General features: G+C 49.1%; 11 protein-coding genes across 11 annotated transcripts; 4 read left to right on the plus strand and 7 right to left on the minus strand.

Annotated features, from left to right (window-relative positions):
* Nucleotides 1-227: 227 nt before the first annotated feature.
* On the minus strand, nucleotides 228-1,838 carry N7462_001185 (glycoside hydrolase family 76 protein; the record flags this gene model as incomplete). The annotated part of the gene is made up of 4 exons (XM_057072911.1): nucleotides 228-803; nucleotides 873-1,322; nucleotides 1,383-1,627; nucleotides 1,739-1,838. The coding sequence occupies 4 exons, from the start codon at nucleotides 1,836-1,838 to the stop codon at nucleotides 228-230; spliced, it is 1,371 nt and encodes a 456-aa protein (XP_056936552.1).
* Nucleotides 1,839-3,362: 1,524 nt separating this feature from the next.
* On the minus strand, nucleotides 3,363-5,087 carry N7462_001186 (MFS transporter; the record flags this gene model as incomplete). Its single annotated transcript, XM_057072912.1, has 2 exons — nucleotides 3,363-4,631; nucleotides 4,692-5,087. 2 exons carry the CDS (start codon nucleotides 5,085-5,087, stop codon nucleotides 3,363-3,365), a joined length of 1,665 nt encoding a protein of 554 aa, XP_056936553.1.
* Nucleotides 5,088-5,498: 411 nt separating this feature from the next.
* On the minus strand, nucleotides 5,499-6,072 carry N7462_001187 (uncharacterized protein; the record flags this gene model as incomplete). Its single annotated transcript, XM_057072913.1, has 2 exons — nucleotides 5,499-5,592; nucleotides 5,861-6,072. 2 exons carry the CDS (start codon nucleotides 6,070-6,072, stop codon nucleotides 5,499-5,501), a joined length of 306 nt encoding a protein of 101 aa, XP_056936554.1.
* Nucleotides 6,073-6,101: 29 nt separating this feature from the next.
* On the minus strand, nucleotides 6,102-6,857 carry N7462_001188 (uncharacterized protein; the record flags this gene model as incomplete). Its single annotated transcript, XM_057072914.1, has 3 exons — nucleotides 6,102-6,150; nucleotides 6,348-6,684; nucleotides 6,764-6,857. The coding sequence occupies 3 exons, from the start codon at nucleotides 6,855-6,857 to the stop codon at nucleotides 6,102-6,104; spliced, it is 480 nt and encodes a 159-aa protein (XP_056936555.1).
* A 726-nt stretch (nucleotides 6,858-7,583) lies between these two features.
* Nucleotides 7,584-7,793, plus strand: N7462_001189 (uncharacterized protein; the record flags this gene model as incomplete). Its single annotated transcript, XM_057072915.1, has 1 exon — nucleotides 7,584-7,793. One exon carries the CDS (start codon nucleotides 7,584-7,586, stop codon nucleotides 7,791-7,793), a length of 210 nt encoding a protein of 69 aa, XP_056936556.1.
* Nucleotides 7,794-8,095: 302 nt separating this feature from the next.
* Nucleotides 8,096-9,879, minus strand: N7462_001190 (putative MFS transporter; the record flags this gene model as incomplete). The annotated part of the gene is made up of 4 exons (XM_057072916.1): nucleotides 8,096-9,079; nucleotides 9,154-9,348; nucleotides 9,451-9,563; nucleotides 9,630-9,879. The coding sequence occupies 4 exons, from the start codon at nucleotides 9,877-9,879 to the stop codon at nucleotides 8,096-8,098; spliced, it is 1,542 nt and encodes a 513-aa protein (XP_056936557.1).
* A 2,045-nt stretch (nucleotides 9,880-11,924) lies between these two features.
* N7462_001191 (Zn(II)2Cys6 transcription factor) lies at nucleotides 11,925-14,361 on the plus strand (the record flags this gene model as incomplete). The annotated part of the gene is made up of 7 exons (XM_057072917.1): nucleotides 11,925-12,022; nucleotides 12,069-12,834; nucleotides 12,944-13,098; nucleotides 13,166-13,464; nucleotides 13,516-13,616; nucleotides 13,816-14,157; nucleotides 14,206-14,361. The coding sequence occupies 7 exons, from the start codon at nucleotides 11,925-11,927 to the stop codon at nucleotides 14,359-14,361; spliced, it is 1,917 nt and encodes a 638-aa protein (XP_056936558.1).
* Nucleotides 14,362-15,145: 784 nt separating this feature from the next.
* N7462_001192 (putative ABC multidrug transporter) lies at nucleotides 15,146-19,990 on the plus strand (the record flags this gene model as incomplete). Its single annotated transcript, XM_057072918.1, has 14 exons — nucleotides 15,146-15,349; nucleotides 15,402-15,446; nucleotides 15,504-15,666; nucleotides 15,728-15,975; nucleotides 16,055-17,105; nucleotides 17,166-17,784; nucleotides 17,838-18,112; nucleotides 18,162-18,337; nucleotides 18,390-18,483; nucleotides 18,540-18,847; nucleotides 18,904-19,110; nucleotides 19,175-19,334; nucleotides 19,400-19,839; nucleotides 19,892-19,990. The coding sequence occupies 14 exons, from the start codon at nucleotides 15,146-15,148 to the stop codon at nucleotides 19,988-19,990; spliced, it is 4,089 nt and encodes a 1,362-aa protein (XP_056936559.1).
* Nucleotides 19,991-20,446: 456 nt separating this feature from the next.
* On the minus strand, nucleotides 20,447-21,340 carry N7462_001193 (NPP1 family protein; the record flags this gene model as incomplete). The annotated part of the gene is made up of 3 exons (XM_057072919.1): nucleotides 20,447-20,939; nucleotides 21,002-21,125; nucleotides 21,235-21,340. The coding sequence occupies 3 exons, from the start codon at nucleotides 21,338-21,340 to the stop codon at nucleotides 20,447-20,449; spliced, it is 723 nt and encodes a 240-aa protein (XP_056936560.1).
* Nucleotides 21,341-21,881: 541 nt separating this feature from the next.
* On the minus strand, nucleotides 21,882-22,981 carry N7462_001194 (5'/3'-nucleotidase SurE; the record flags this gene model as incomplete). Its single annotated transcript, XM_057072920.1, has 4 exons — nucleotides 21,882-22,166; nucleotides 22,224-22,454; nucleotides 22,522-22,730; nucleotides 22,792-22,981. 4 exons carry the CDS (start codon nucleotides 22,979-22,981, stop codon nucleotides 21,882-21,884), a joined length of 915 nt encoding a protein of 304 aa, XP_056936561.1.
* Nucleotides 22,982-24,908: 1,927 nt separating this feature from the next.
* Nucleotides 24,909-25,761, plus strand: N7462_001195 (NAD(P)-binding protein; the record flags this gene model as incomplete). The annotated part of the gene is made up of 3 exons (XM_057072921.1): nucleotides 24,909-25,204; nucleotides 25,295-25,524; nucleotides 25,586-25,761. Coding segments are annotated over 3 exons (702 nt in total), but the record flags the coding sequence as incomplete, so codon positions are not given.
* Nucleotides 25,762-25,947: the final 186 nt, after the last annotated feature.

Consider the following 25,947-nt stretch of genomic DNA (forward strand, 5'->3'; position numbering starts at 1 on the left):
TCAATAATTTGGATCATGGATTTAATGAATACCGGGAACAAATCAGATTGAAAAATACGAAAATTTGGCCATAGCCTCCACCTCGGTGTTTGTCTTTTCTTTCAAATCTGATATTGATACAACTAATAATCTGGATCCGGTAGAAAGCTTAATGCAAAACAAATACCTAACGCCAAGATATGGATCCTTCACAACGCCACGCCAAGTAACTATTCCCTGTGAAATGCTTAGCCTCCCAAAACAGTCCAGCTCATCAAGCCAACCCACCCGACGACAAAAACAACCGTCAAAATCCCTGCTCCGGCTTTATCGCCAGTGGTAATCTTGGAGGTCGTCTCGCTTGACGTCGTTGTGTCGTTCTCACCAGCCGTGGGATCACTGGTGCTGTTGCCACCGGTTGTGGATGTGACTGGAGCAGATGAATCAAATTGAATCATGTTCGCAACAAAAATATTGGTCGCGCTGATTTGTTCCTCCATTCCCATCCACCCATCATATGTTGACTTGTACCATCGGACACCACATGTGTTATTGTTGTGGCCGGTGCAAGACTTGGCGGCAGCAGTGGCTGAAGTCTGAAGATATGGCAAGATGGTGCTGTAGGTCGACGGAACAATAAGAGCTGTAAATGAGAGCCAGGATGAGACCAGTCCTTTGAACAAAATCTCGTTGTCATTACAGCTTTCCGATGGCTCGCAGACTACTTCTTCAAAGATACCTCCATTGCTAGTTGGGAAAAACTTGTCGAAGGTTTTGTTCATGAGGCCATTCACGGCAGTTAGCCATTCAGAACTTCCGTTGGTCTATAAAGAATTCGCATATGGTCAGCTTTCCTGCCCATTCGGAGCAGCAAACGTTTCTCGAGAGCTTACATAGTTATACATATAGGCGGCGCCCATCATATATGTACCATAGTTATAAGACCACTGGGTATTACCTTGAGTCGCACAATCGTCGTCGTTGTTGGTCGAATCAGCCACATTCCAGGTCGAGTTGTTCAGCAGGGGACTGCTCAGAGACCAGTTCCAAATTTTCCGCGCCCACTTCGCGTAGGTCTCGTCATTTGTATAGCGTGCCAGTCTGGCCGACAGTTGAAACAGACCACCGTTCGAGATGGAATTCTTCATATCGTACCCCGACTCGTAGGGCCAGATTTGCCACCGCATCCCGCCACTGCAGTGCGAGGTATCCCATCGGTCAATCTGCGTGTTGAAAACACCCTGAGCGAGTGAAAGCCACGAATAACCTGACGACGAGTCAGCGAACTTGAGTTCCGCCGCTGTCATCGCAGCCAGACCCCAGAACATCTGATCGTCATTGCCCTGCATAACTCAAATTAGCCGGCAGATCGATTCGAGGATGACTGGAAACCCGTTTCGTACCAGATAACTACTGTAGTTGCTAGGCATATAGTCACCATCGCCCGCCTGCCACTCCAGTCCGACCCGCAATTCGTCGTTGTAGGTGGTGTCGCCGGTGAAATGCCAATATTGCAGCAGCGCCAGGAAGAGAGCGGCACCTTCCCACCATTTACTTGCGAAAGCTCCCGGGATATGACCCGTCTCGTTTCCTTTGTAGTAGGTCATCATACCATAGGCTGTGGTACTTGCGGCATCTTTGAGGGATTCTGTTACCGGGAGAGGATTCCCGCAATCAGTATTTCAACGACAGAGAGTGAGATGGACGGCCGAGGCTCTCCCGGCCATACATGCAAACAATGGAAAGGACCCAAGCATACGTTCATCACTGATATCCAGATCGATGGTGGCCACGGGATTGGACAAGAGCAGCGCGAGGAAGAGACCCCTTATCCAGCGCCACACACCTGGCGAATGCATCTTTGCGGCCTCACAGCGCTGTCAATGGATACACGTCCGGTGGGGTCAAACGTTTGGAAGCGGGGGGCGGGTGGTCTCGCTATAGATCGAAGGACCAAAAATCAATGAGCAGCACTCTTTTAGTTATGAGCGGAGGCCATGATCAGTCCCTGACGGAAAGGGGGATGCAGGACTTTTTCGAAGCCAAAAGAAAAGGGAGCCAACTTGGCTAACTGGGCCAACTGAGCGAAAATGGCTGCCCCATTTTGCCGGAAATATAAATATAGCGTCAAAAGCATGCGTAATCCTCGGCGCTAGCGTCGTCAACTTTGATGGTGGAGAACGGACGAGTCGCCTTGAGCATCCGAGCAGTGGATCCGGCCAGTGGGGACCGCCAAGCTCATTCAAGCTTTGCTTTCACAGATGGGTTGGGTAAGGCCGATCGCCAGGAACCATGTTGGCCATCAAGGTGATGGATCTCAGGATTCCTATATGAACGGGCAAGATTCTCGGGGGCAGGAATATCGCGACGACGGGGTCTTCGGTCTTCTACTTGCCCGTGCTGGGCCGGGCCCCGATCGAAATGGCCCAAAGCCGCGGCACAATCGGCCGCGTCATCGCCACGCCGCCCGATCGGCTCTGAAACCTCTGGAACTTTGATCGACGCCAGATGATCAACCGCTGTCAAAGACGCTCATCCTTCTCCAGATATATATATCCCGGCATGAGGATGAGCCGTTGAGAGGCACTTAGAGACGTCCCTTGGGCATACTGTCAGGTCTCCACAGAGCATGCGGCGCTGGGCTCCCAGCATTCCGAAATCTTCCACTCCCCACCGGCGCCGGGAAATCCAAGGCAAAAGGCCGCCGGGGACAAGTGGACTAGAAATCGGTGGGTCCGAATGATTTCTAGAACTTCCGCAATTTGCAACCACGGACGGATGAGAGACAAGGACGGCCAATGCTCCAACCCTCAAGCAGACTATCTTTCTGGAACGGGATTGTATCGATCGTACTGATATCGACCTGTCATTCAGCCCCGTACATATGGATCTCAATGTCCCCGGGATCTCCACAGCTGGGATTCCTCGGCCATCTCTGTATCCAAGGCATCGAAGAGATGAAAAAATCTGGTAATTTTTTGGTCAGGTCTCGATTTCCATGTTGACTCCTGTGAGATCCTTGGCTTTAGATACACGTCCGGCCGTTGATTGACCTACCGCTCGGACAGAGACGGGGACTCTTCTACTAGTCCCACGTAGCATGGAGACTGCGAGTGAAGCTTCTAACAGGCGAGTCTATCAATCCTCAGACTACTAGTAAGTAGTAGTGGTATTCACCACCTTTCTCGGAATAATTGACCGCCTTCTCATTCTATGACTCGAAGCGTGATGATGAGCGGTTTAACTCGTTTATATCAAAGCATAAATCTTCGACTGGAATGAGATTGTTTCGGAAACTTATCGATGTACAGAATGAATCGATCGGCTCTTCTCTCCCCTTGGCCTTCTTGAGAGGTATTCCAGGTAGCTTCCGGAGAATGACACTATGTTCGCGCTGTCTCTAATTCCTGGCCTCGCTGCCTTGCTTCAGTTTGCCTCCAAGAATAACCACGGAGAAACACCACCCACAGAAGGGGGCTACACACGATCCACAGTCCCGCGACCATGGTGGCGGTCCATCCGATACCGATGGCGTCAATCAAGGGCGCCACAAAGCCCGTAGTGCCGGCTCCCATCAGACACCGACACAGATTGTTGGCAGCGACGGCGGTTGCCGCACTGCCATGATTGATGTCCACCACAAGCGTGTTCAGGGTGTTAAAGGCGCCGGTGGTCGTGAGGCCCGTCAAGTACAACATCACAATGGGACCCGCCAGGGAGGTGCGGTACTGCATCACCCACCCATAGGCAAGGATACAGAGTGCCCCCAAGTAGATCATGGGTAATGTAATCGCCAATCGTGCATGCTCGATATTGAATTGGGTGATATCTTGCTGCCGATTTTTCTGAATCGCCATGCCCTGGCGACGGGCTTCACGCCGGAAGTTCCAGTCGAGTAGCGTCCCCACTGTCCAACGAGAGCTGATGCTTCCAAGTCCCAGGGGCAGGTAGCATAATCCAATCTGGATGGAATTGAAGCCAAACCGACTACTCAACTGAGTCGACAGGGTACTGAGCACAGCCATATATCCTGAGAACAATAGACCTCCATACAACAGAATCATACCGGCTTCTTTCTGTGCCACGATCCGTAACGAAGAGATCGGGTTAGGTCGATGCTTCAGCTGCTGGATCGTAGTGTGGTCCGGAATCCTATCGGGTTGATGAAATCGCGTCCCGGATACCAGAAGAACCCATACGGGCCGATTCCATGCGGGGGGCTGTACAGAGCCATTGCCGACCACGGCACGACATGTTTCCGGGAAGACGATGAGGATGACAATGAAAAAGGTCCCGGAGAGAATGACTAGGAACCAGAAGATAGCTCTCCAGCCGAGAAAGTGGTCGAGCAGCCCGCCGATGATAGGCCCGAGGGCAGGCCCCAAGGCGATTCCCATTCCGGCATATCCAATGTATTTACCTCGTTCTGCCCGGGTAGTCAAATCTGCCACAACAGCGCTACCGAGCGCGATAGTCCCACTACTCCCGGAGGATTGAAGACAACGCAGGACCATCAGGGCTGGATAGCTGCTCTGAAGCGCAAGGCCAACATTGGCACCAAGGTAGATGATGAAAGCAACAATGTAAGCAGGGCGTCGACCATGCCCATCGGAAAAACTGCCGACAAAGGAAGGGGCCAATCCTTGGAATATCTGCAAGTGCTGTCAGTGCCGTTATTGGCACCGTCGAGTCGCCACGGCATAATATCGTACCAGATAGGTTGTGATCGTGAGGTTGATCAAGGAGACCGAAACGTCCATGTCCCGAGCTAGGGAATTGAGTGCGGGCAGATAAATGCTACTTGATAGTGGAGAGATCAAGGCGGCAAAGGATCCCACCACAATCACAAATGCCTTCTCTCCCGGTGGGAGAACGCTGTACGGGACATCGGAGGAGGAAGGCCTCGGGTTTTCCTTGTTTTCCTGCAGTCCATCACAATTTCTCAGGTCTTCGGCCAAATCGGTCTCAGAAATTTCCGGGGAGTTGTTTGCGATCGCGGGATTCGTCTGAGAGAAAGCATCATTATCCTGAGGCCTCGACGAGATCTCGCGGTCGGCTCTGTCCGTGTCAGCGGGAGTCGATGCTTCCATTGTCCGCATCTGAGCCATCCGTATAGTCGAGAAATAGCTTCTTGCGGACCTGCATGATCTATTTATCGATGGTCCCTCAGCGGCCATCCAGTCCCCCGACCCCGAATCATCTCGAGATGTTTTCCTTTTTCAATCCCGAAGACGGGCCGTTACCGGGATGGCGGTCAGGATGGCGCGAGTGAATCTGCGACGATGTGGGTCGCGAGGGCCCCGAGCGGCCACATTTGGACCTCTGAAATACCGCAACAACCACCCGCGCACGGTGTTCTCAACGATGGTGTAAGTAAGCTTTGGCCGTTCGGGAGGGACGCGAGAAAATCGGCGAAGGTTGCGGCATCAGGAACCTTTCGGTCACGTGGGAAAGTGGAAGCTTGATTGATCTACGGAGTATAAAATCTCCGGTGGTACTGAGTACATCTAAATACTCCGCTAATCGACACCAAGATGATCAGTGAGCAAATCTCCAGGGGTCGCGCTTGGCTGAGCAGAAGCAGACCACTGGGTGCAATTCAATTGACGAAACCTAGCAAAACACACAAAAAAAAAAAACAAAAAACCTCGTGCCTAACGGATCATTAGCGGCCGGTGCTCATCTGAACTCCAGAACCACCGCAACATCCCCTTCAACTCAGATATTTTTCAAAAAAGTCCGCCAACTGATTATACCTAATCCGAAGGATGGCCGTTAGCTACATCGGAAGGTGTGGTCACCTAGAGAGGGCGCCAGAGATACAAAGGGTCTCTATAGAGACCCAAAATTCCTGAATGGACGAAAGAACGAAAGGACTCACCCGCGAGTATACTCAGCTCGGCTATCCTCTTTCTCCAAATTAGCTCGCGCACCCATCCATCCATGCCACATGGTGGAGTATGTTTCTACGAGGCCTTCTCTTCCATTCTGAGCCAGGTGGTCAGTGTATGCCGCAACCGCATCTGCAGGCTCATCCTTGGAAGCGAGCACAATATGGGGGATCGACAGAGCCTTCGCATCGAGTGCATCCATCCTTCTAAACCCACAACCCGAGTCAATAATTAATGCCTCACTTCTTTTCTTTTCTTTTTTTCTTTGTTTTGAACCGCACTGAGAGCAGGGGAGGGAGAGAAAAAAACTTGCCCTGGATGCACCTGGCCAGACGCAGCTAACGGCGTGTTGGGACCCGATGTGAGAACGGTCACCTAAAATCAAAGCAAGGAATGTCTTCCGTCAATATTCCTTCATATGAAGCCGCATCCGTAGTAGTAGGTGGGGTGCTCATGAAGCAAGGTCCAGGATGACACACCTTTCCACCCCAACACAGACCAAAGGCACCCCACTTGTCCACCGAGGGGAACCGAATTCGATATTGCGGGACGGCCGCGGTCACCACGTCCACATTACGGGGGATGTTGGCGCGGTGAGCCATGAAATCCGCAATGGTCTGCTTCTTTTCTTCGGTATCGGCAGGGACACATTCAGGATTCAACGGCTCACCCTCGAAAAAGTCGGGGATGAGCACTACTGCGTTTAGCCGGGCGGCAAGAAGGTCTGCGCCTTGCTGCGTTTGGTTGGCCATGCCAAATACGTCATAGATATCTAGAATACCAATCCGGGCATCTGTGGTGTTACCAGTCACATCTGAGAACGTAGGGAATCAGTCAGGATTCCAGCATGCCCCAAGACCATAGGAACACTCATAGAGAGCGTGCAACCTCACATGTGCTCAGACCTGCGATGATCTCAAACTGGCCCTTAGGAGTATATCCATGGGGGATCACCGGAGGAATAGTCCGACACGCTTCACACGACATGGTGGACCGATACAAGGAGGATGCAATGAGGAAGGGCGGGGGCTGCCTTCCACATATTTATTGCCCGTGATAAGTTCCGGGACCGGAATCAAGCACCCGCACCCCCACTTAGTGAGGCAATGGGCCCGGGGATAAATAATAATAAAACCCGACCGCACTTCAAGCGTCGGAGTCTGGAAAATGGAAAGCGGGAGCTAACAGGAGTGAAAAAGAAGTTAAACCGGGGCAAATGCAGACGGCCACGAGGATGTCGGAAGATCTGGAACAGGCAGATGCTTCTCCGAGGCGTTGGTTCCTGCACGGAGCAATCCAAGAACCAGCTGGAGGGATGAGCGTGGGATCCAGCCAGCGCCACGGATGATTCTTGGGTTTCGGGGGTAGAGGTTCACGGAGAGAGAGATATCACCATATTCTTGGAGGAGATCACATTGTGTCCCGGAAAGGGATTATGTCGATTTCATACGCAGGCAGGGGAGTTGAGGATTGATAGTTCCGCAGTGCGAGGCACTCGGGCATGGAAAACAGACAAAGAACCCCTCCAACCTCCTTGAGGTAGAGATGATGCAGCGCCTCCATAGAATTCTCCCCTTTCATCATTTTTCAGATTGCTCACGCAGTAGCAAATGCAATTTTTTCATCTGCTGTTAGGCAATGGCTGGGCCTTCCTCAACCCCCATACCGAACGTGGCTCAAGGGACCCCAAGTTTGAAGGAACTTGCAAACGAAATGGCTGCCGCCTTCAAAAAGCTAGCCACTCAGACCGACGAGGACAAGCTCCAGGAACAGAGAGTGGATGACCCTCAATCAACTCCTCAGGCCAGACAAGCTGCTCTCGATATCCTTTTTCAAACCCATGTGGCAGATACGACAGCTTTGGGTGCTGCGTATAGAACATATCACGCCCACAGGAGCCGGCTCCAATCTGATTCGGAGTGAAAAAAAGAAAGAAGAAAATCTCTATCGCAGAGTTGCAGGGGTCTTCCCGCTAGAATTGGACCCTTAGGGGCCAAATACTATCTTACGCTTCCTAAGCACAGCTAGCAGACTAGACAAGTTGAGGCTCGAAGGGTCGAATGAATCAGATGGACCTGGTCCGTCTTACTATAAATAGCGACTACCTACACCAGTATTGCATGTCGATCGAAATAAATCAGGACAGCTTCCACCACTTTGGCCCGCAAATTTGAGATCCCCGGTAATCAACGAGAAAGAAAATGATCAAAACATAAAAGCTCCAACTATGGCCGCCACCGGAAGGCCGGGTTTCGCCAATCCAAGTCTTGAATTTGTTGCTGGGAAAGGCCCGCCAATGCGCTGCTGATGTCGACACGACTACGTCGTCGGTTATCCCACGATATGAAGGCCCAGAGTCCCGCACCTAGAAGCAAGGTGACAGTGGCAGTTGCCAGGTTGAGCCCATTCCCAATATGATAATTTGGTGCATCGGAAGGGAGGAAGGACCAGGTGGAGATCAAGCCACCGACGTTGCCGAACATGACAGTGGTTCCAATGGCCGACGACCGAGCTGTGTCGGATACGACATTGGCAGAAACGTGGGCATTACAGAGAGCCCCAAAGGCAAATGCACCACTAGCAATGATGAACGTGGCGCCGTAGCGAACCATATTGTTTTCACTGGCCAGGAACATAATGTATCCGGTAATCATCAAAGGCGGGCAAGCGACGAAGAAGATCAGTCGTCGATCGAACCGCCAACTGAGATAGGGAAACAAGACGGTAAAAAAGGCCCCGACAACATATGGAGGAACCGTATGGAGCTGCTGAGACACCACGGTCGCATCGGGGTAAATGGTCTGGACAACGGTGGGTGCGAAGAATGCAAGGCCCTGCACCGTGATGTTGTTGAGTAAGAAGACAAAAGCAGTAGTGATGGTGACAGGACTGAAGATGCCACGCAAGGTCTTGGTCAGATCCAGTTTATCCAAGACCTCGGTGGTCCCGATACGCTCGGATTTCACGCGAGCAATTGCCAAGTCCTTTTCCTCCTGCGACAGCCAGCGTGCCGTTTCGGGCCGGTCGGTTAATGTGAAAAATGCCAGAATGGCCACCCCGATCGTGATGATACCTTCGATGGCGAAGAGCATCCGCCAGCTATGCAAGCTTCCAAAGTGATCGAGCGTGAGAATTCCGGAGGCCAGGAGGCCACCAAATGCTCCCGCCAGTGGAGCCATGACGATGTACAAGGCAAGACGGAAAGCGAGCTATAATGTTTGCGCTCAAGTCAGTTATAGGACAAGATAACCAACGAACGCCGAGAACGAAGTTGACAACTCACCTCGCTTCGCCGGTACCAACGACTCAGATAGTAGGCGATACCGGGCAACAAGCCGGCTTCAAACATGCCCAGTAGAAACCGGACTCCCGAGGCAGCATGGATATTTTGCACGAAAGCTGTGGCGACTGAACAGATGCCGAACCCCAGGGTAGCGGCTGGAAGGAACCAACCTGGCCCAATCCATTTACATGCAATCTAACTCGAATCAGTATCGCGACAGTGTTTGTTGGGAAGAGGAGGGGGGGCGGGGGGAGGGGAAGTGTTGTCTCCGTCGACATCACGAAACAGTGGGCGTACATTACTGGGGATCTCGAAGATAATATACGCAACGAAAAAGATTGACAGCACGGCATTGTAATCGTAGCCCTCGAGCCCGAGGTCCTTGTTGAATCCCGCCAGCTTCGCATTACCTATCAAAACTCATCGGTCAATTCCGAGTGACGGCATTATTATCATGAAGGAACAGAGTTCCATACCAATATTTGCACGATCGATGAAGCAGAACAGGTACATGAGGGCCACGGTGGGGACGATATATAGATCGATTTTCAACCGCAGCCGCGATTCTGCTGCCTTGTCGAAGTCCACGAGCGCATGGCCATACTGATCCGTTGCTAGGTGACCTCGCTCTGCAGCCTCTCGGGCCACTTCAGACATAAAGTTCTCTTTGTGTTCGGAAAGGCCTTTCCCGCCCGACGCAGACTCATCGGCCACGGCGGTAGCCATGGTGGGAAGGAGAGATGCAAGGAATCAATTGATGTAAAGAGAGAGGGAAAGGGGATGAAAGGGACGCGAGCGGGAGGAATAAGGGGGGAGAGAGAGTATGTGAGAGAATATGGACCAGGTGCAAACTGCGACGGCGTGGAATTGCGTGAGCTGCTTGACAGTGATAGAGGGGAGCTCCGAGCTTTTAAAGCCGGTCGCCAACGGGGGTTCTCTGCCGTCGGAAGTCCCGAGAGGACGGACGATCGGAAGAGGAGCAGGTGCCAAAATCTGATATTCCGGGGTTGCGGGGAAAGTCGCAGGTCCCACCGAGCCCGACCGGGGCAACGATGCTGATACCGACTCTGTGGCGTTCTTACTCGCGGGCTCAACACGCTTCTCTCCTCGGCATCTGCGGTTTCTTCCAATCGCCTAGAATTGCCGGTGCCCAGAAAAGCGCCTGATATGGCTTTCCCGAACCGCAGAAGGAGAGACAGGCGAGGATAAGAGAGAGTCTTGGCGCGACTGAGGGGGTCGAGCCCGCGCTTGGCAGCGAGTCTTGGCAGCGCAATCCGGGGACGCGAGGCGCCCAGTATCTCGTCTGGGACAAGTCGACCCAATCACAGCGGGAAAATCTCGTCCCACCCGCGGGACGAGGAGGATGGAGGCTTGACGACTGGGAGACAGGGAGGATTGGGGGAAAGCCAGTGCCAATCCTTTCAGTAGGCTCGAGCCTTCGGTGCCAATCTCTCACCCCCCCCCAGCCTGTTGCTCATCCGACCCCTCAGCTAAATTTAATCGGCCCGGCACTTAGATAGGACCGTTGCTGCTCATAATTAAGTGCCGACAGCATGATCCGGCCGTCTCAGAACCGTGGCTGGGCCCCGATCAGTCTCTTGCCACCGAAGTCAATGATCGATCGATTCATCGCAACTCTGCTAAACCATCTGTTGGCAGACCTGCATAATCCGGAGAATGACGGGGAGAACCCTTGGGTCCATTGCGGGGGATCGGAAGCCGCTCGGATGAGTCAAGTTCTATCCGAAGCGGATCAGGCTAGTTGAAGCGTGATGACCTAGTTGGGTAGAAGGGGCAGTGAGTTAAAGTGGACGAGGGAAACCACCTTTTTTGTCTTTTGGACTATTCGTGACTAGTTCCTGACTTCGAGGACAGTTGCGGCCCCAAGTGACCGAGGCTAAAAGGGCCATAATTCACAATCCGCATTACGCGTCATGAATTTATATCCAGATGCTGTTTTGGGCGCCGCAAGCCACATTTTTCATCCGGACGACATGATGTTCAAATATATATATGTATATTCATGTCTATGTATATGCAGACGCGCAGTCTACCTAGATCCTGATATACACGGGGGCGCATCAGATAGAGGCATCAGATAGAGGGGCCAAGCTAAGCTCAGGCCCAGTGGCGGGGGAGAGACAGGGGAGTGAATGGAGCACAGTCTCATTCATCACCCTCCCTCTCGCTGTCTATATACGAACTATGGATGAATATTCTTCCACAGGTCCAGGAAGTGTTCCCTGTGGCTCTCACGTGCAACAACCCGCCAGATAGAGTTCTCAAGCGGCGTGCGTCAGGTGAAATATCACGCTTTTCCACGGTCTCCCATACAAGGATGTGTCGCCAAAATCTAGCTGCCTCGAAGTCTGCATAACGGCTTACGATCGTACGGCCTGTTCTAATAGACGTTAATAGAATATTGATTGATTGATTGATTGCAACAAACACTGATTTGCCAGTAGAATCCTGGCTATCTAGAATCCCCTGGCATATGCATTCATTGCTTCAATTTTCATCGTCTGTTCCTCAATTATTTGTGATCTCTTACAAAAACGGTGATGTGGACCTGGCTCGGTCGCCCGTTCACGTGACCCTATCGGATATCGCGGATATAAACGACCCGGACGCGGATGAATCGATATGCAGGGATCCCAAGCCCTGAAAGCAGCGCGGAAAGCAAGAAAGCAGGAATAGAGACAACAGACGACAAAAAGCTTGTTTTGCTGATCCTCGTCTGGGCTCATTACCCTTGAGTCCTTGTCTCGGATATGGCTGATCCTGCACATCCCTCCACAGCCGGTTGGCGCATCCCCAAGGCATGCCAGGAATGCCGCAAGCGCAAGATCCGCTGCAATGGCTCATCGCCGTAAGCCCCATCTTTCTACCCCAGATGATCTGATTTGTGAATGGAGCTCTGATATGATCGGAGGGGCTACGGGCCCGTGGACCGAGGCGACCGAAAGTTGCAAAACATGCCAGCAAAGGAATACACCCTGTGTATATCGAGACTTCATCCGACATCGAAGGAAGAAGCATGAGTATTATGAGGCTCCACAGGAGAGCCAACACCCTCGAGCGTCACCAGGTGTCACACAGCCGCTATCACGGCCTCGCAGTGCCTCACTCATGCATAATTTCCCAAGTAGCGTGTCCGCAACCCATATGGCCTCGCCCTCTTGCCAGATGCAGCTATACTATGGGCCAACATCGCATTTTGCGCTCATGCAGCATATCTATCGAGATCTAGTTTCGAATCCAACCACTCAGCAAGAGCCATCTGGAGGAGTAGAAGAGGCCGGAGCTGGCCTCGACTTGTTTAGCTTTCGCCGTATCTTCTTCGGGACCCCGGACGCACATGAGGTCGGTAAGACTGCGGGCTTGGGCGAAGTCCCACTCATGTTCTTGCCGTACGAATTGGCCAAGCTCTTTCTATCCCGATATTTGGCCACCTTGTACCATATGTTACCTCATCGCCCCAAGGCGTACCTAGAGCAATGTCTGGAACGGATGTACAACCCCTCTCCGACAATTCATCCAGATACGCTCACAAAAGCTCTAGTTCTACTTTGCATGGCGACTGGGTCGTTGGGTACCGACCACTTCGCCTGGGGTGACGTACTATTTGAGCGGGTGAAAGCCTCGTTGACCGCTTTCGACGATGTGGTCAACTTACAGACGGTGCAGATTTCGTTGCTGATGATAAGTCATTACCGACATCAACTATCTTGACATTGTTTTTCAACTAACATAAGTTGTTTTCCTTTACGCCAATTTTCAAAATGAACAGGGGCGTCCAAATTCAGCTTTCTTGCATCTTGGGTCCGCATCGCGCAAAGCCCTCTCGGCGGGGCTCAACAAAGATGTCCCCCAGATTGAGAAGCAAAGCCCAGAGAATATGGAAGAGCGCCGGATTACTTTCTGGTCACTATATCTATATGAAACGTCAGTCCCGTCTGGGTTGGAAGGTAAAATTTCCAGGGTGTCCGATCTTTACTGATGCCATTGCCAGATGGTTCTGCTTTCACGTCGGTCGACCAAGCTCGCTGTCATTAAAAGATGTTGCTATCGAATATGCCCAAGACCCGTTCATTTGTCTGTTGGTTCAACTCTGCAAGACTATCTCCCGGTCAACCAACGAAATCTACGGGCAACGTCACGAGTCCTTGTTACATATGTGGCGGGTTGCGCGCTCGATCGCGCACGATCTCCGGGAACATGAGGCCTACTCGCAAAAGGTTTTGGGCTTTGGCTTAGAGGCCAGTCTTCAACCAGGTTCTCTTGGCGTTCGACAGACCATTTTCACAACACGTAAGTCATATTCACAGATCTAATAGAGCCCTGAGTACTAATCTGAGACAGTATATTATCATACGCTTCTTCTCACATTCCGACCTTTCTTGATATTTCGCGGGCATTGGCGCCGTGACATGAAGCTCTCTCTACAACCTTCCGATGCCGGTGTATCTAATCGCCCGACTGAGATGCCATCCTGGCTTAATGAGGCTTGCAATCACGCGATTACGGCAGCCAGAAAAACAATTCACCATCTTTGTGAAGCATCGCGTTCAAATGATTACGTCAATGTATCTTCCCGCCTCTTAAATTCCTACCTACCCAGTCCTTGACATGTGTGTGCCGTTAGCTGACATACGCTTCTAGCAACTCCGGTACCATGGCTACTTCATTGGTAGCTCGACGTTCACCTTGATATACGACTTCCTTCACGAACCGGATGCTGCAGCTACTCACTTGCCTTGGGTCTATGCCTCACTGCAAAATCTTTCTACCATGCGGGCAGGAGATCCGATCGACAGTACAATATCCGCAATTCAGACAGTATTGCGCAGGATTGATCCTTCATATGAATGGTCCCCGTATCCCAAGCTCGATGAAGATTCCGTTTCTCAATCGAGAGCAACAATGCCCTTTTCCCAGCCCTCTTTCAGTGTCGATGAGAACCAAGGGGTTCTATCCGGCACAACATTCCCTCAAAGTTCTCTGGTAAGCTCAAAACAAAGTTTATCGGTGCCCCAATGGAGCCTACCACAGTTAGAAGGTCCGGAAACCGGTGGCTCTGGCGGATCTAATGAAGATCTTCTCGATTTCACTCAGTCCGACATGGGATGGAATTTTGACTTTTCAACAATGGACTTGGAAGCTTTCTTCTCTGTCCCTCAATCTATGGATACCTCTTTCCACTATTAATACAATATACAGCTGTCAAATTAGCCTATTGAAAGGAAATAATTCTATAAATCTCCCTGGGAAGGGGTGAATGCCACCTAACTCGCTTCTGACGTATCAATTCAATATATTATGTTTCTTTTCAGATCTAGATGTAGTCGACCCTTAGTTCTGGAATGCATACCTCACCGACCGGCTATCTCATTCACCGGTTTCACCGTACCTTCATTTCAATTATTCTCCCAGGGGCCTTCTAGAAGGATCCACACTCTCTCATGTTGACGAAGAGAAACCAATTACTGGTCGGTTGCTCGAGTCACAGAGTGGATCTGCAGGTAAGCCTATATCCGAGATGATCACAAATTCAATCAGAGCTTACCTATTGGTGGGTCTTGATGTGAAGGCTATGATTTGGCTAATAATCCTGCTGGGAAAGATAAACCCGGTAAGTAGATATCTCCGATTTTTATTATTAAATTTTCCTCCAAATAGTGAACTCTTTGCTCAGTCATCCAATGATTTTCCTTTTTCTGACCCACTTTATGTGATTTTGTAAGATCCCTTGATACAACGATACGGAAATATCTCAGATACAGAACCGGGCTCCACTTCTCGGCAATCCGGATTTATAAGTAAAGGTGCTAATAGCTACTCGAGACCTGGGGCCTTAAATATAGAATTTGGCAAAAAAAATATTTACATCATTCGAGGATTCTCCGATGGATTCTTTATGAGTTACTTTTTTGTCGCTAAGGTCATCTACAAATTTTGAATAGCAGTCCAAAACGTCACCGCATCGGTCACAATGGAGACACCTTCGTCCGGGACCATCACGCCCGCGGACGTGGAAAGTGGCGTCGGTCATATTCGCAAAAGACTGACGGTGACATTCAGGGGTCTCAATGTTCGGGTCACTGCACCAGACGCCGCCCTTGGAAACACGCTTTGGTCTGAAATTGACCCTCGTCAGCTTGCTGGCTTGTTCGGCGGTAATAAAAGACCCAAAAGAGTATCAATGCACCTTCCCTTTGCCAAGAAGACTGTACTAATTCCCATAATAGACAATTCTTAAGGATATTTCAGGACAAGTGAAGCCAGGAGAGATGGTAAGCGCTGATTTACCCAGTCATCCGTGTTCGTGTAGTCACAGCTGACTCGCGAAGCTTCTCGTCCTTGGACGCCCTGGCTCCGGCTGCACCTCACTTCTTCGTGTACTTTCAAATGATCGAGATACTTTTGATGAGATAAGTGGTGAAACTCGGTATGGCAGCATGGATCACAAAGCTGCAAAGAAATTTCGTCAACAAATCATGTTCAACAACGAAGGTACGTTATGAAAAGAGAAGCATCAAGATGTTCACGCATTAGCTCACCACATGAATACAAGATGATTTACATTTTCCGACTCTTACTGTGAACCGAACGATGAAATTTGCTTTACGCAACAAAATCCCTAGTCAGCGGCCAGAGCAGCTAGCGGATCGCAAAACCTTTGTGACTGAAAAGCGGGATGACATTCTTGACTCTTTGGGAATTGGGCACACCAAGAAAACTCTTGTTGGCAATGAGTTTATTCGTGGTGTTTCTGGGGGTGAAAGAAAACGTGTCTCCTTGGCCGAAGTCATGGCTGGTCAGGTATTTCTTTCCTTTCTTTTTCGTTTAGAAAATGATTCTCCTGGATATACAATTCTCTAACAACATATTTACCATAAAGAGCCCAGTTCAATTATGGGATAATCCAACACGCGGCCTTGACTCCAAGGCAGCGGTTGAATTTGCTCGAACGTTGCGGAGGGAAGCAGACGAGAATGAGAAAACCATGGTTTTGACGACCTACCAAGCGGGCAACGGCATTTACGATGAATTCGATAAAGTTCTTGTCCTAGCTGATGGCTTGGTGATTTACTACGGGCCCAGAAGCCTCGCAAAAGAGTACTTCGAATCATTAGGCTTTGACTGTCCTCGGGGCGCCAATATTGCGGACTTCCTGACCTCCGTCACTGTTCTCACGGAAAGAATTGTTCGACCAGGATGGGAAAACAAAGTGCCAAATACCCCAGAGGAGCTTGAGGAGCGCTATCACAAAAGTTCCATCTATCGCGAGCAGATGGATAGCATGGATTCCCCAGAGAAACTAAAGTACGAAGTTGACGATCTTGAAGTCGCCGTATCCAACGAAAAGGGGAAACAACATATTCCTCGGGAAAATAGCGTCTACACTGCAGGCCTATGGCATCAAATTAGCTCTTGCACCCTGCGACAGTTTCAGGTTATGTGGGGAGATAAATTCTCCCTGATTGTCAAGGTGTGCTCCGCGATTATCCAAGCTCTTGTGTGTGGATCTCTCTTCTACAATCTGCCTGAAGATAGCACTTCGATTTTCCTGCGGCCAGGTGTGCTCTTCTTCCCTGTACTCTACTTCCTTCTCGAGTCCATGTCCGAGACTACTGCATCATTTATGGGTCGCCCAATCCTCTCTCGTCAAAAGCGATTTGGCTTCTACCGCCCGACCGCATTCTGCATTGCCAACGCCATCACAGATATCCCGGTGGTCGTGATCCAAGTTACATGTTTTTCTCTCATTCTTTATTTCATGGCAGCTTTGCAAATGAATGCGGGTAGATTCTTCACCTATTGGATAATCCTGATTGCGCAGACTCTATGCTTCATCCAGCTGTTCAGGGCCGTCGGTGCCGTCTGCAAAAGCTTTGGCAATGCATCTAAAATCTCAGGACTTCTATCCACTGTGTTCTTTGTCTATGGAGGTAATAATCTTATTTTCCTTTTCTACCTGACCGGATGTTTGCTAACTTGAGTCTTTGAAGGGTATCTAATCCCGTTCCATAAAATGCACGTCTGGTTCCGCTGGATCTTTTATTTAAACCCCGGGGCTTATGCTTTTGAAGCGCTAATGGCTAATGAGTTTGTGGGTCGAGAATTTGAGTGCATCGAGCCAGATTACATCCCGTACGGTCACGGTTACCCAAGTACTGCCTCTCTGCATCGAGGATGCTCCGTTGTTGGAAGCAATGATCAAGGTATAATCGATGGCGCTGCATACATTAAAGACCAGTACAACTATTCTTTTCATCATATTTGGCGCAGCTTCGGGGTTATTGTCGGCTTCTGGCTATTTTTCATTTTTCTAACTTCGCTGGGCTTCGAGTTACGGAACACCCAAAGTGGTTCTTCGGTCTTACTTTACAAACGTGGAAGTGAAAAGAAACAGCGGCATGATGAGGAAAAGACATTGGGTGGCGAAAAATTGGGAGAGCTAAATTTACTAACTGGCTCGGTCAAACATTCCACGTTTACTTGGAACAACCTTGACTATCATGTCCCTTTCCATGGAGAAAAGAAACAGCTTTTGAACAAGGTATTTGGATTTGTGAAGCCAGGGAGCCTTGTGGCCTTGATGGGAGCCTCCGGGGCTGGAAAAACTACGTAAGTGATCGAATGAGGGTATTATAGAGATGCAAATTTAACAAGAATTTCAGGCTTCTTGATGTTCTAGCCCAGCGAAAAGATGCTGGGGAGATCTATGGCTCGATTTTGATTGATGGCCGTCCACAAGGCATCAGTTTCCAGCGAACAACAGGTTATTGTGAGCAGCTGGATGTACATGAGAAGACTGCAACAGTAAGAGAAGCTTTGATTTTCTCTGCGCTTCTGCGCCAGCCTTCTTCTGTTTCACATGAAGAAAAAATTGCCTATGTCGATCATATCATCAATTTGCTTGAACTTGAGGACATCAGCGACGCATTGATTGGCGGTGAGTATAATTCAAGTAGATTGTGAAGCGATGAGCTGACGAAATTTAGTTCCCGGCGCTGGTCTGAGCATTGAGCAACGGAAGCGAGTTACCTTGGGCGTTGAGCTCGTTGCCAAGCCTACACTACTGTTTTTGGACGAGCCTACATCGGGACTTGACGGTCAAAGTGCATACAACATCGTGCGCTTTCTTCGAAAGCTTGTTGATGGTGGTCAAGCTGTATTGGTTTGTATTCCATCTCTATAACGCAATTACGGACGTTACTGACTACGAAAAGTGTACAATTCATCAACCTTCCGCAGTCCTCTTTGATGCATTTGACGGTCTATTGCTTCTTGCAAAGGGTGGAAGGATGACATATTTCGGAGAAAGTGAGTCTTTCATAACTTTTTTGAAGAATTCGTTTCTCACGCATTTGATGTTATAGCTGGCGAGGGCTCGGAGAAAATTCTTGACTATTTTGCACGCAATGGAGCACCTTGTCCAGCAGATGCCAACCCGGCAGAACATATCATTGAAGTCGTACAAGGAAGTACGAAGGAAAAGGTCGACTGGGTTGAAGTGTGGAATCAATCGGAAGAACGCAAAAGGGCACTTGAAGAACTGGAGGCCCTGAATGAGGCCGGCAGAGCAGATACGGATTACGTCGAGGATACTTCCGATTTTGCTACCTCCCACTGGTTTCAATTCAAAATGGTTTCCAAGCGCCTGACCATTCAAATATGGAGATCTCCGGTATGCTCTACGCACCTCTTCCTATAAGTATTCTGTGACTAATCTACATTCTGAAGGATTATATGTGGAATAAAATCATCTTACATATTTTTGCAGCACTTTTCAGTGGTTTCACCTTTTGGAAAGTTGGAGATGGCTCTTTCTCGCTTCAGCTACGACTCTTTGCCATCTTCAATTTTATCTTTGTGGCTCCTGGTTGTATCAACCAAATGCAGCCTTTCTTCCTGCAAAACCGCGATATCTTTGAAACCCGCGAAAAGAAGGTATGTTCATTCATTAGTAATAAATATCATACCATACAGATCTTACACTAATATTTTGTCAAAGTCGAAAACATATCACTGGATTGCTTTTATAGGAGCTCAGACGGTGACCGAGATCCCCTACCTGATCATCTGTGCAACACTTTATTTTCTTTGCTTCTATTACACCGCCGGCCTTCAGACTCAGTCAAGTGTCTCGGGACACTTCTATCTCCAGATGATTTGTGAGAATCCTGTTATTGTTTGAATATTTATTCTCTTCGATGCATGTCTCTAACGAAATTAATAGTCTATGAGTTTTTATACACCTCAATCGGGCAGGCAATTGCTGCATATGCACCCAACGAGTATTTTGCTGCAGTGATGAATCCAGTCCTTATTGGAGCAGGCTTGATCAGTTTCTGTGGTGTTGTTGTTCCATACAGTCAGATACAACCGTTCTGGCGCTACTGGATGTACTACCTTGACCCCTTCACCTACCTGGTAGGCGGTCTCTTGGGTGAAGTTCTGTGGGATGTCAAGGTGCAATGCGAACCATCCGAGTACATTACCTTTAGTCCACCTTCTGGAGAGACTTGTGGTGAATATATGGCCGACTTTCTCTCCTCACAAGCCGGTTATCTACTTGATGGAAACTCGACGCAGACTTGCTCTTTTTGTCAATACTCTATGGGTGCAGACTATGCCAAGTCGTTCAATCTCCGCGAGAAATACTATTCGTGGAGAGATGTACGTATTTTCACTTTTATTTAACATTCAAATATACTAATCGCGTTCACAGACTGGCATTACTGCCCTATTTTGCATTTCATCCTATGCTTTGGTATTCTTGATGATGAAACTCCGAAGCAAGAAGACCAAAAGCGCCCGGTCTGAGTGAGTAGGGTGCAATTGAGGCACCGCTACCGCATTCGTGGCTTCTTTGTCGTGACATTATCTTGAACTCCGTTTCATGGTCATTCTTTTCGATCTTTTACCTCTCTAGGTATCCCTTTTTATTTCTTATAGACACTGCATCAGTAGCTATCTCACTATCATTAGACATCCTTCTCCTTTATCTAGACCAATCCTGTTTTTTATTGATTTCTTCTCCCGCATAGTACTCAGTAACATAACAGAATCTACATATTGACTAACAATGTCTATTTCTCCGTCACAGCCCTTATTGGCATACTCTTTCAATCCAGTGACCAAAAGACTTAAATGTGTCAACCAAGAATTTTCATTAAGCAAAGACGATCTTGATAAAATTTCAACCTCATGGTATAAGGTAGAGGTGCATTAACATACTTGTAGTTAGATACACATTGCTTAGTTTGAAGTTGAGCCCGCTCATTCAGAAAGTAGCGTTGCTCAGGTTTGTATCAAAATGAGCATCGATAAATGGCACAATTGCGGATCCAAAGTCAGTTGTGTCCAAAGCCTCTTGTGCGACTGTTGGAAGTGACTCCCATGCAATCAAAGGCTGTGTGCCTCCAACTGTGCTTGTCAGTCCGCATTGGTGATCCACCGGCCAAATGCTGTAATATCTAATCAACGCCGCAGTTCCATCAAGAGTATATTCATCTGTAGAGCAATCCCATCCGCCATGTGCAGAAGGACAAACAGCAACAATATTGTCTGCTGTCGTGCTAGTCGAGTCAGACAGCCAGATAATGACACCCTCCCAATCATGACGATGTCCCAAGCCAGTAGAGGGCTCATCCTTGGGAAAATACCACGCATACATCAACGCATAGTAGTCACCTGAGCTCTTGCCTCGCACATATATCTGACCGGTGCTGCTACTGCAATCACCATCGGAGTCCCCAGTTGGAGCCAACCCAGCACTGAAATATTGTTATTCACGGACACAATTTTGAGAGACTAGGGGTTTTAATAAATTTCTTACTTTGTATCGCCATTCTCATCCACGGCTGGAAACGGAACACAGCCATTTACAACATACAAATCCGGTTGGTAAGCAAGATAGACATCTCCGGTTGTGCCAGATGGTACAGTTTGATCAAATCCAACTGTGAATATTGTTAGCTGAATCAAAAACATTAATTAAAAATAGAAGCTCCAAGAGAAGCATCACAAGATGTGATCTCAGTTCTGGGGCTAAGTATGGCCAGTATTTACCTATTTCATCTGACGCAATAGTTCCACGACGGGACAGTGGATACGGGGAAGCAGCAACAGCTATGGAGAAAAGAGCCAGGGGGCCCAAAAGTGGCTGGAGAATCATCATTCAATTGCGTATTTCGGAGAAACTTTCGACTATGGCTTGATCAGTACTGTCAGCTGTCCGGTCGCGCCTTTTATATTCAATTTCAGGCAGTCTTGATCTTACGCCGGTGGTCACAAGCTTTTTTCCTGCCTCCGGCCAGAATTGCTCGACACTTAGGATCTGCACGCTCGGAGGCCTACCCGAATACAAAACGGTCTTCATACCTCAAATGGGATAGCGCCCGGGAAGGTCTCTCCACTGGGTCTCTTAAGTTCTTTGAAAGTGACCTCGTGGGGTTTCTGCGGTTCTTGATTCGCTTCTCTGATTGATTTTGAAGTCCTGAAATTTACTGAATTGCACACATAATGATCGTGTCCTTTAGATCGCACGCATTCATATGGACCTAAATTCATATTTTTTGACGCAGGAACCGAGTAGAAAAAGCCGTGCTCTATTTACGTATCTGCAGCCTGGCAGGTGCTACCTGAGCTACATCTTATAGGCTGTCTTCAAGAACTGTCTAAATTAAGTCTCGCGGATGTTCAAATATCCCCACCAATCATGGTAGGCATGTAAGTAAATCACTGAGCTTCTCCAAAACGACCCCCTGGATAGTAGCATTGGCATCCCCTTTCGTGCCAGCCATCCCAACCGACACGCTTGCATAGCATCCTGATTCCAGAGCTATCTCGAGTTCGCTTGGAAGACGAGAACTACCACAAGTAGTGACATCATCAGGGGTTATCAAAGGGAGAGCGATATGGATTCGAGACAGCACGAACGAAAAGTCTTGCGTTGCATTGCACTCTGAAGACACCGATGGGAAATTCACATTAATCCAAACCTATTCAGAACAGGGTCAGTAAGACTAAGGGAAAAATCACGATATTAAGCTCCTCACATCATCTGGTAGGTACGGGGTGCCGGATGCCACTAGGTGATTGGTCAAGTTCAGTGATAGGTCTGCATAGACTTGGCTATAGTGCGGGAATGTCGCTGAAGCATTCCATGCAGTTTGGGATCCAGTGGCACCAGAAAACGCAATAGCCGGAATTCCCGCATTATGAGCGGCATATGTCGCTGCTCCTACAGTACCGGACAGCAAAACTTCCAATCCAATATTATTGCCAACCTGTAAGATTCAGCTTGATTTTCTTCTATGTCATCCCAGAAGCAAAGATATGTGTGTCGAGACTCACATTAGGACCAGTGACCGCAAGATCCGGGGAGCCATCGAAAAACTTCGGGCCGATCGAGTTGATGCCGTACTTCATCGCCGTTGCCGGGTACGAGTTGACATAATTCAGACGAGGCTGTGAAGCATTATATCCTATAGCCGGGCTACCAGAGGGGCAGCTATTGAATTCACACGCCTCGGTCAGCACGGTCGGCGTCTTTTGGGAAGAGCCTGCAAAGTGATCAGCAAGAGATCGCAATCTATGGTGGGGGCTACTCTGGGCAAAATATACCAGTCCCGCTCTCATTTTCTGCTGGGGCAGCTACAACCACCGAATGGCCACCGTCTGTAAGGGTATCGAATAAAGCTCGAATATTGACCTCGGCCCAACCATCATCGTTGGATGAAATGATGTTGATCGCACCGGCCGGAACAGCGACACAGAGGGAGACCGCAAAAGCAGCAAGAGCGTCGACTCGCATAATGACTGAAAGCTTGTCAAAGCTAGTATATTCTCAAAGAGTGCGAGTAACGACTATTGCTTGTTGGGGTGATTGACATCGATACCTACAGGCATCTTTATATCACCCCCTAGTACTCCGTATAACGGGCGGATCTCACGGCTGCTGAGCGGGTGGTGTCCCACATGGGTCGACGATCGCCTGCCGCATTGAGGGGAATATCTACGACGCGTTCTTAAGCGACCCCACATCGGGCATGGACGCGGATAATGCGGATTCGGGGCGTCTGTGAAAACGGTTTAGACTTATGCACGCTCTACGGAGTTACTTCGTCCGAGATCAAAGCATTTCTCCGTGCAATAAGAAGTTCAGGGGTTCCCAGGTGGTGATTCATTGCGACAGTGGCCCTCCACCCTGCTTCCGGGACTCATTTGGCCCGCCAACGGCTTCATATTCAATGTCAATCCAGAGGCACCATTTCGCGTAAAGGGAGCACATTTCAAACTAACCTTATTCGGGCCGAATTTATTGTGTATAAGCCACAGTATTGAGCAGGTTGAAGACGTGAAGTTGCCTGTAAGATAATTCCGCTGTTCCAACTTAAGCTTTCCACTAATCCCAAATTCGCTCTAGAAATCCTAATACCTCGCGCCTTGCCGATAAATAATAGGCTCTTCAAGTACAGATGGAGTTAAGAAAACAGACAACGCCCGGTAACATGAAAGTAGAGAGTACAACAACCTATCATTTTTATTTGGAAACCCTATATATCTTGCCGAAGTTATTTTCAAACATTAATTACAAAGGTATTAGGAGTTCTCAAGAAAGAAGGTTGAAAGATGCTTTCTTTGTTAGAGTTGCTCACAAATTTCTCTATGCCTATAAGTGTTCAGCTCAATGGCATGGCATAACTGGAAACGCTGGCGGGGATAGTAGAGGGCTCAATCACCAAGGAGGTGCCGGTGCTCATGTTAGTTGTCGATTGTTTGACGTGGTGGGTGGATAGCCATTTCTAGTTGAGTTTGTTCAGGCAGAGAGTGCAAGCCATGGAGTATGGTTTACCAAGAAATATATATTATTCACTTTCGGCCGAGTTGCAATTCCAAAGCGCTGGCTCTTGACTCTATCTGAGGCTTGATAGAGCATAGATGTGATTTGAATCACCAAGCAATCTCCAGGAGCAGAGTTTCGAGAAAAAAAGAAAGAGGGAGCAGAAGAAAAAAAAGGTGAAAGCCGAATGTTGAAGGCCAGAAAATGCCTAATAGGTAAAAAAATGGACTCGCGGGGAATCGAACCCCGGACCACCCCCATGCTAAGGGGGTATTATACCACTAAACCACAAGCCCAATTTGATGGAAAGAAGCTACTAAGTTGCAACTATCAACAATACTCCCAGCAGGCTCAAACATCCTTGCCATTCTTCAGCTCAGATTCATTGCCGCTTTCAGATCACTTCACTGATGCAATCAATTGCATTTCCTGCACCAACCGATCATCTTCAAACAAACAAAATTCAACAGCCATTCGTCGAACCAGGCCTACGGTCGTTGGCGTAACATCCCCCTCTCCCCGGCGACACTTCCCAGAGGCTTTTCCGGAGCGCCCGTGATCTATGGACCTGCGCTCAAGCTTTTCCAGCTTCTCCATCGAGCTCCACTAGGTACACCTGCTGGCCAATCGTGAATATGTGAAAGTAAAGGTGAATTCAATGTGATACCATGTGATGTGGCCTTTCATCTTGTCGTTCTAGCTGGAATTAGGGTAACAGTATATAGACCCCATGGTCCTTGGGTGAGATCCTCTGATACTTTCCCATCTAACAGAATCTCATCTCCACTTTCTACTGGCTCTTTTGAGTTTAAGTTGGCAATAATATATACTTACTACCTAAGATACACACCAATGGCATTGAATGGTAAAGTTGCCCTGATAACGGGCGGAGTTAAAGAACCTCGGAGCGGGATCTGCGCGGGAGCTGGTTGGGGCGGGAGCCCATCTGGCCCTGCATTACAACTCGACCAGGAGCAAAAAACACGCCAATGAGCTGGCGGCTGAGCTGAAACAACAATATACGACCCGGGAACTCGCTTTCTACCAAGGGGAGTTGATTTCCCCGGCCGCCGTGGACCATTTGTTCCACTCGGTGCTCAAGGAGTTTGGGGGGATTGACATCTTGGTCAACACCGTTGGCAAGGTGCTGAAGAAGCCGATCACTAGGATTTCGGAGGAAGAGCATGATTCGATGTTTGCATAAGGCCTCATGAATTCCTCCAAACAGGATGACATCGGTTTGATCACTCTTCACACGGTACCCGATCTTGACGCAAGTGGTAGGATCAACTCCAAGGCTGCCTTTTTCATCCTCAAGGCGGCTGCGGCTCACATCAACAACGACGGGAAGATAATCAACATAGTTACAGCGCTGCTGGGCGCATTTACCGGTTTCTGTACCACCTATGCCGGATCGAAGGCTCCCGTGGAACACTTCACCCGAGGAGTCTGCAAGGAATTGCAGGCGCGACGGGTCAGTGTGAACAATGTGGCCCCGGGCCCAATGGACACACGTAGGTGATGCCGTGTAGACTCTTGAAACAATGGGATCCTTCATAGTTGACCCGATAACAGCGTTCTTCTACCCCCAGGAATCTCCCGAGGCGGTCGAATTTCACAAGAGCAATGGCATGGGCAATCGATTGACAATGGTTCAGGACATCGCTCCCCTGATCCGATTTCTATGCACTGAAGGTGCCTGGATTGCCGGTCAGACAATCTTTGCGAACGGCGGATATACGGCTCGGTAAAGCGGGTTATGAGATATTGATATCCATGGCAAGGAGAGGAAAGCTAGGAGGGCGTGCCCATTCTTTTCGGGGGCGGAGGGAGGGGGTATCGGGATACTACAGTGAATTTTCCGGAAATCCTCTAGATTCTCAGACTCCATGTGTCCGTGTGCGTATGTGCAGGTGGGTGTGGGTGTATGAGGACTT

The sequence above is a fragment of the Penicillium macrosclerotiorum genome (genome assembly GCF_028827735.1).
Source record: "Penicillium macrosclerotiorum strain IBT 26536 chromosome Unknown utg000002l_segment0_segment0, whole genome shotgun sequence".
NCBI classification, from domain to species: domain Eukaryota; kingdom Fungi; phylum Ascomycota; class Eurotiomycetes; order Eurotiales; family Aspergillaceae; genus Penicillium; species Penicillium macrosclerotiorum.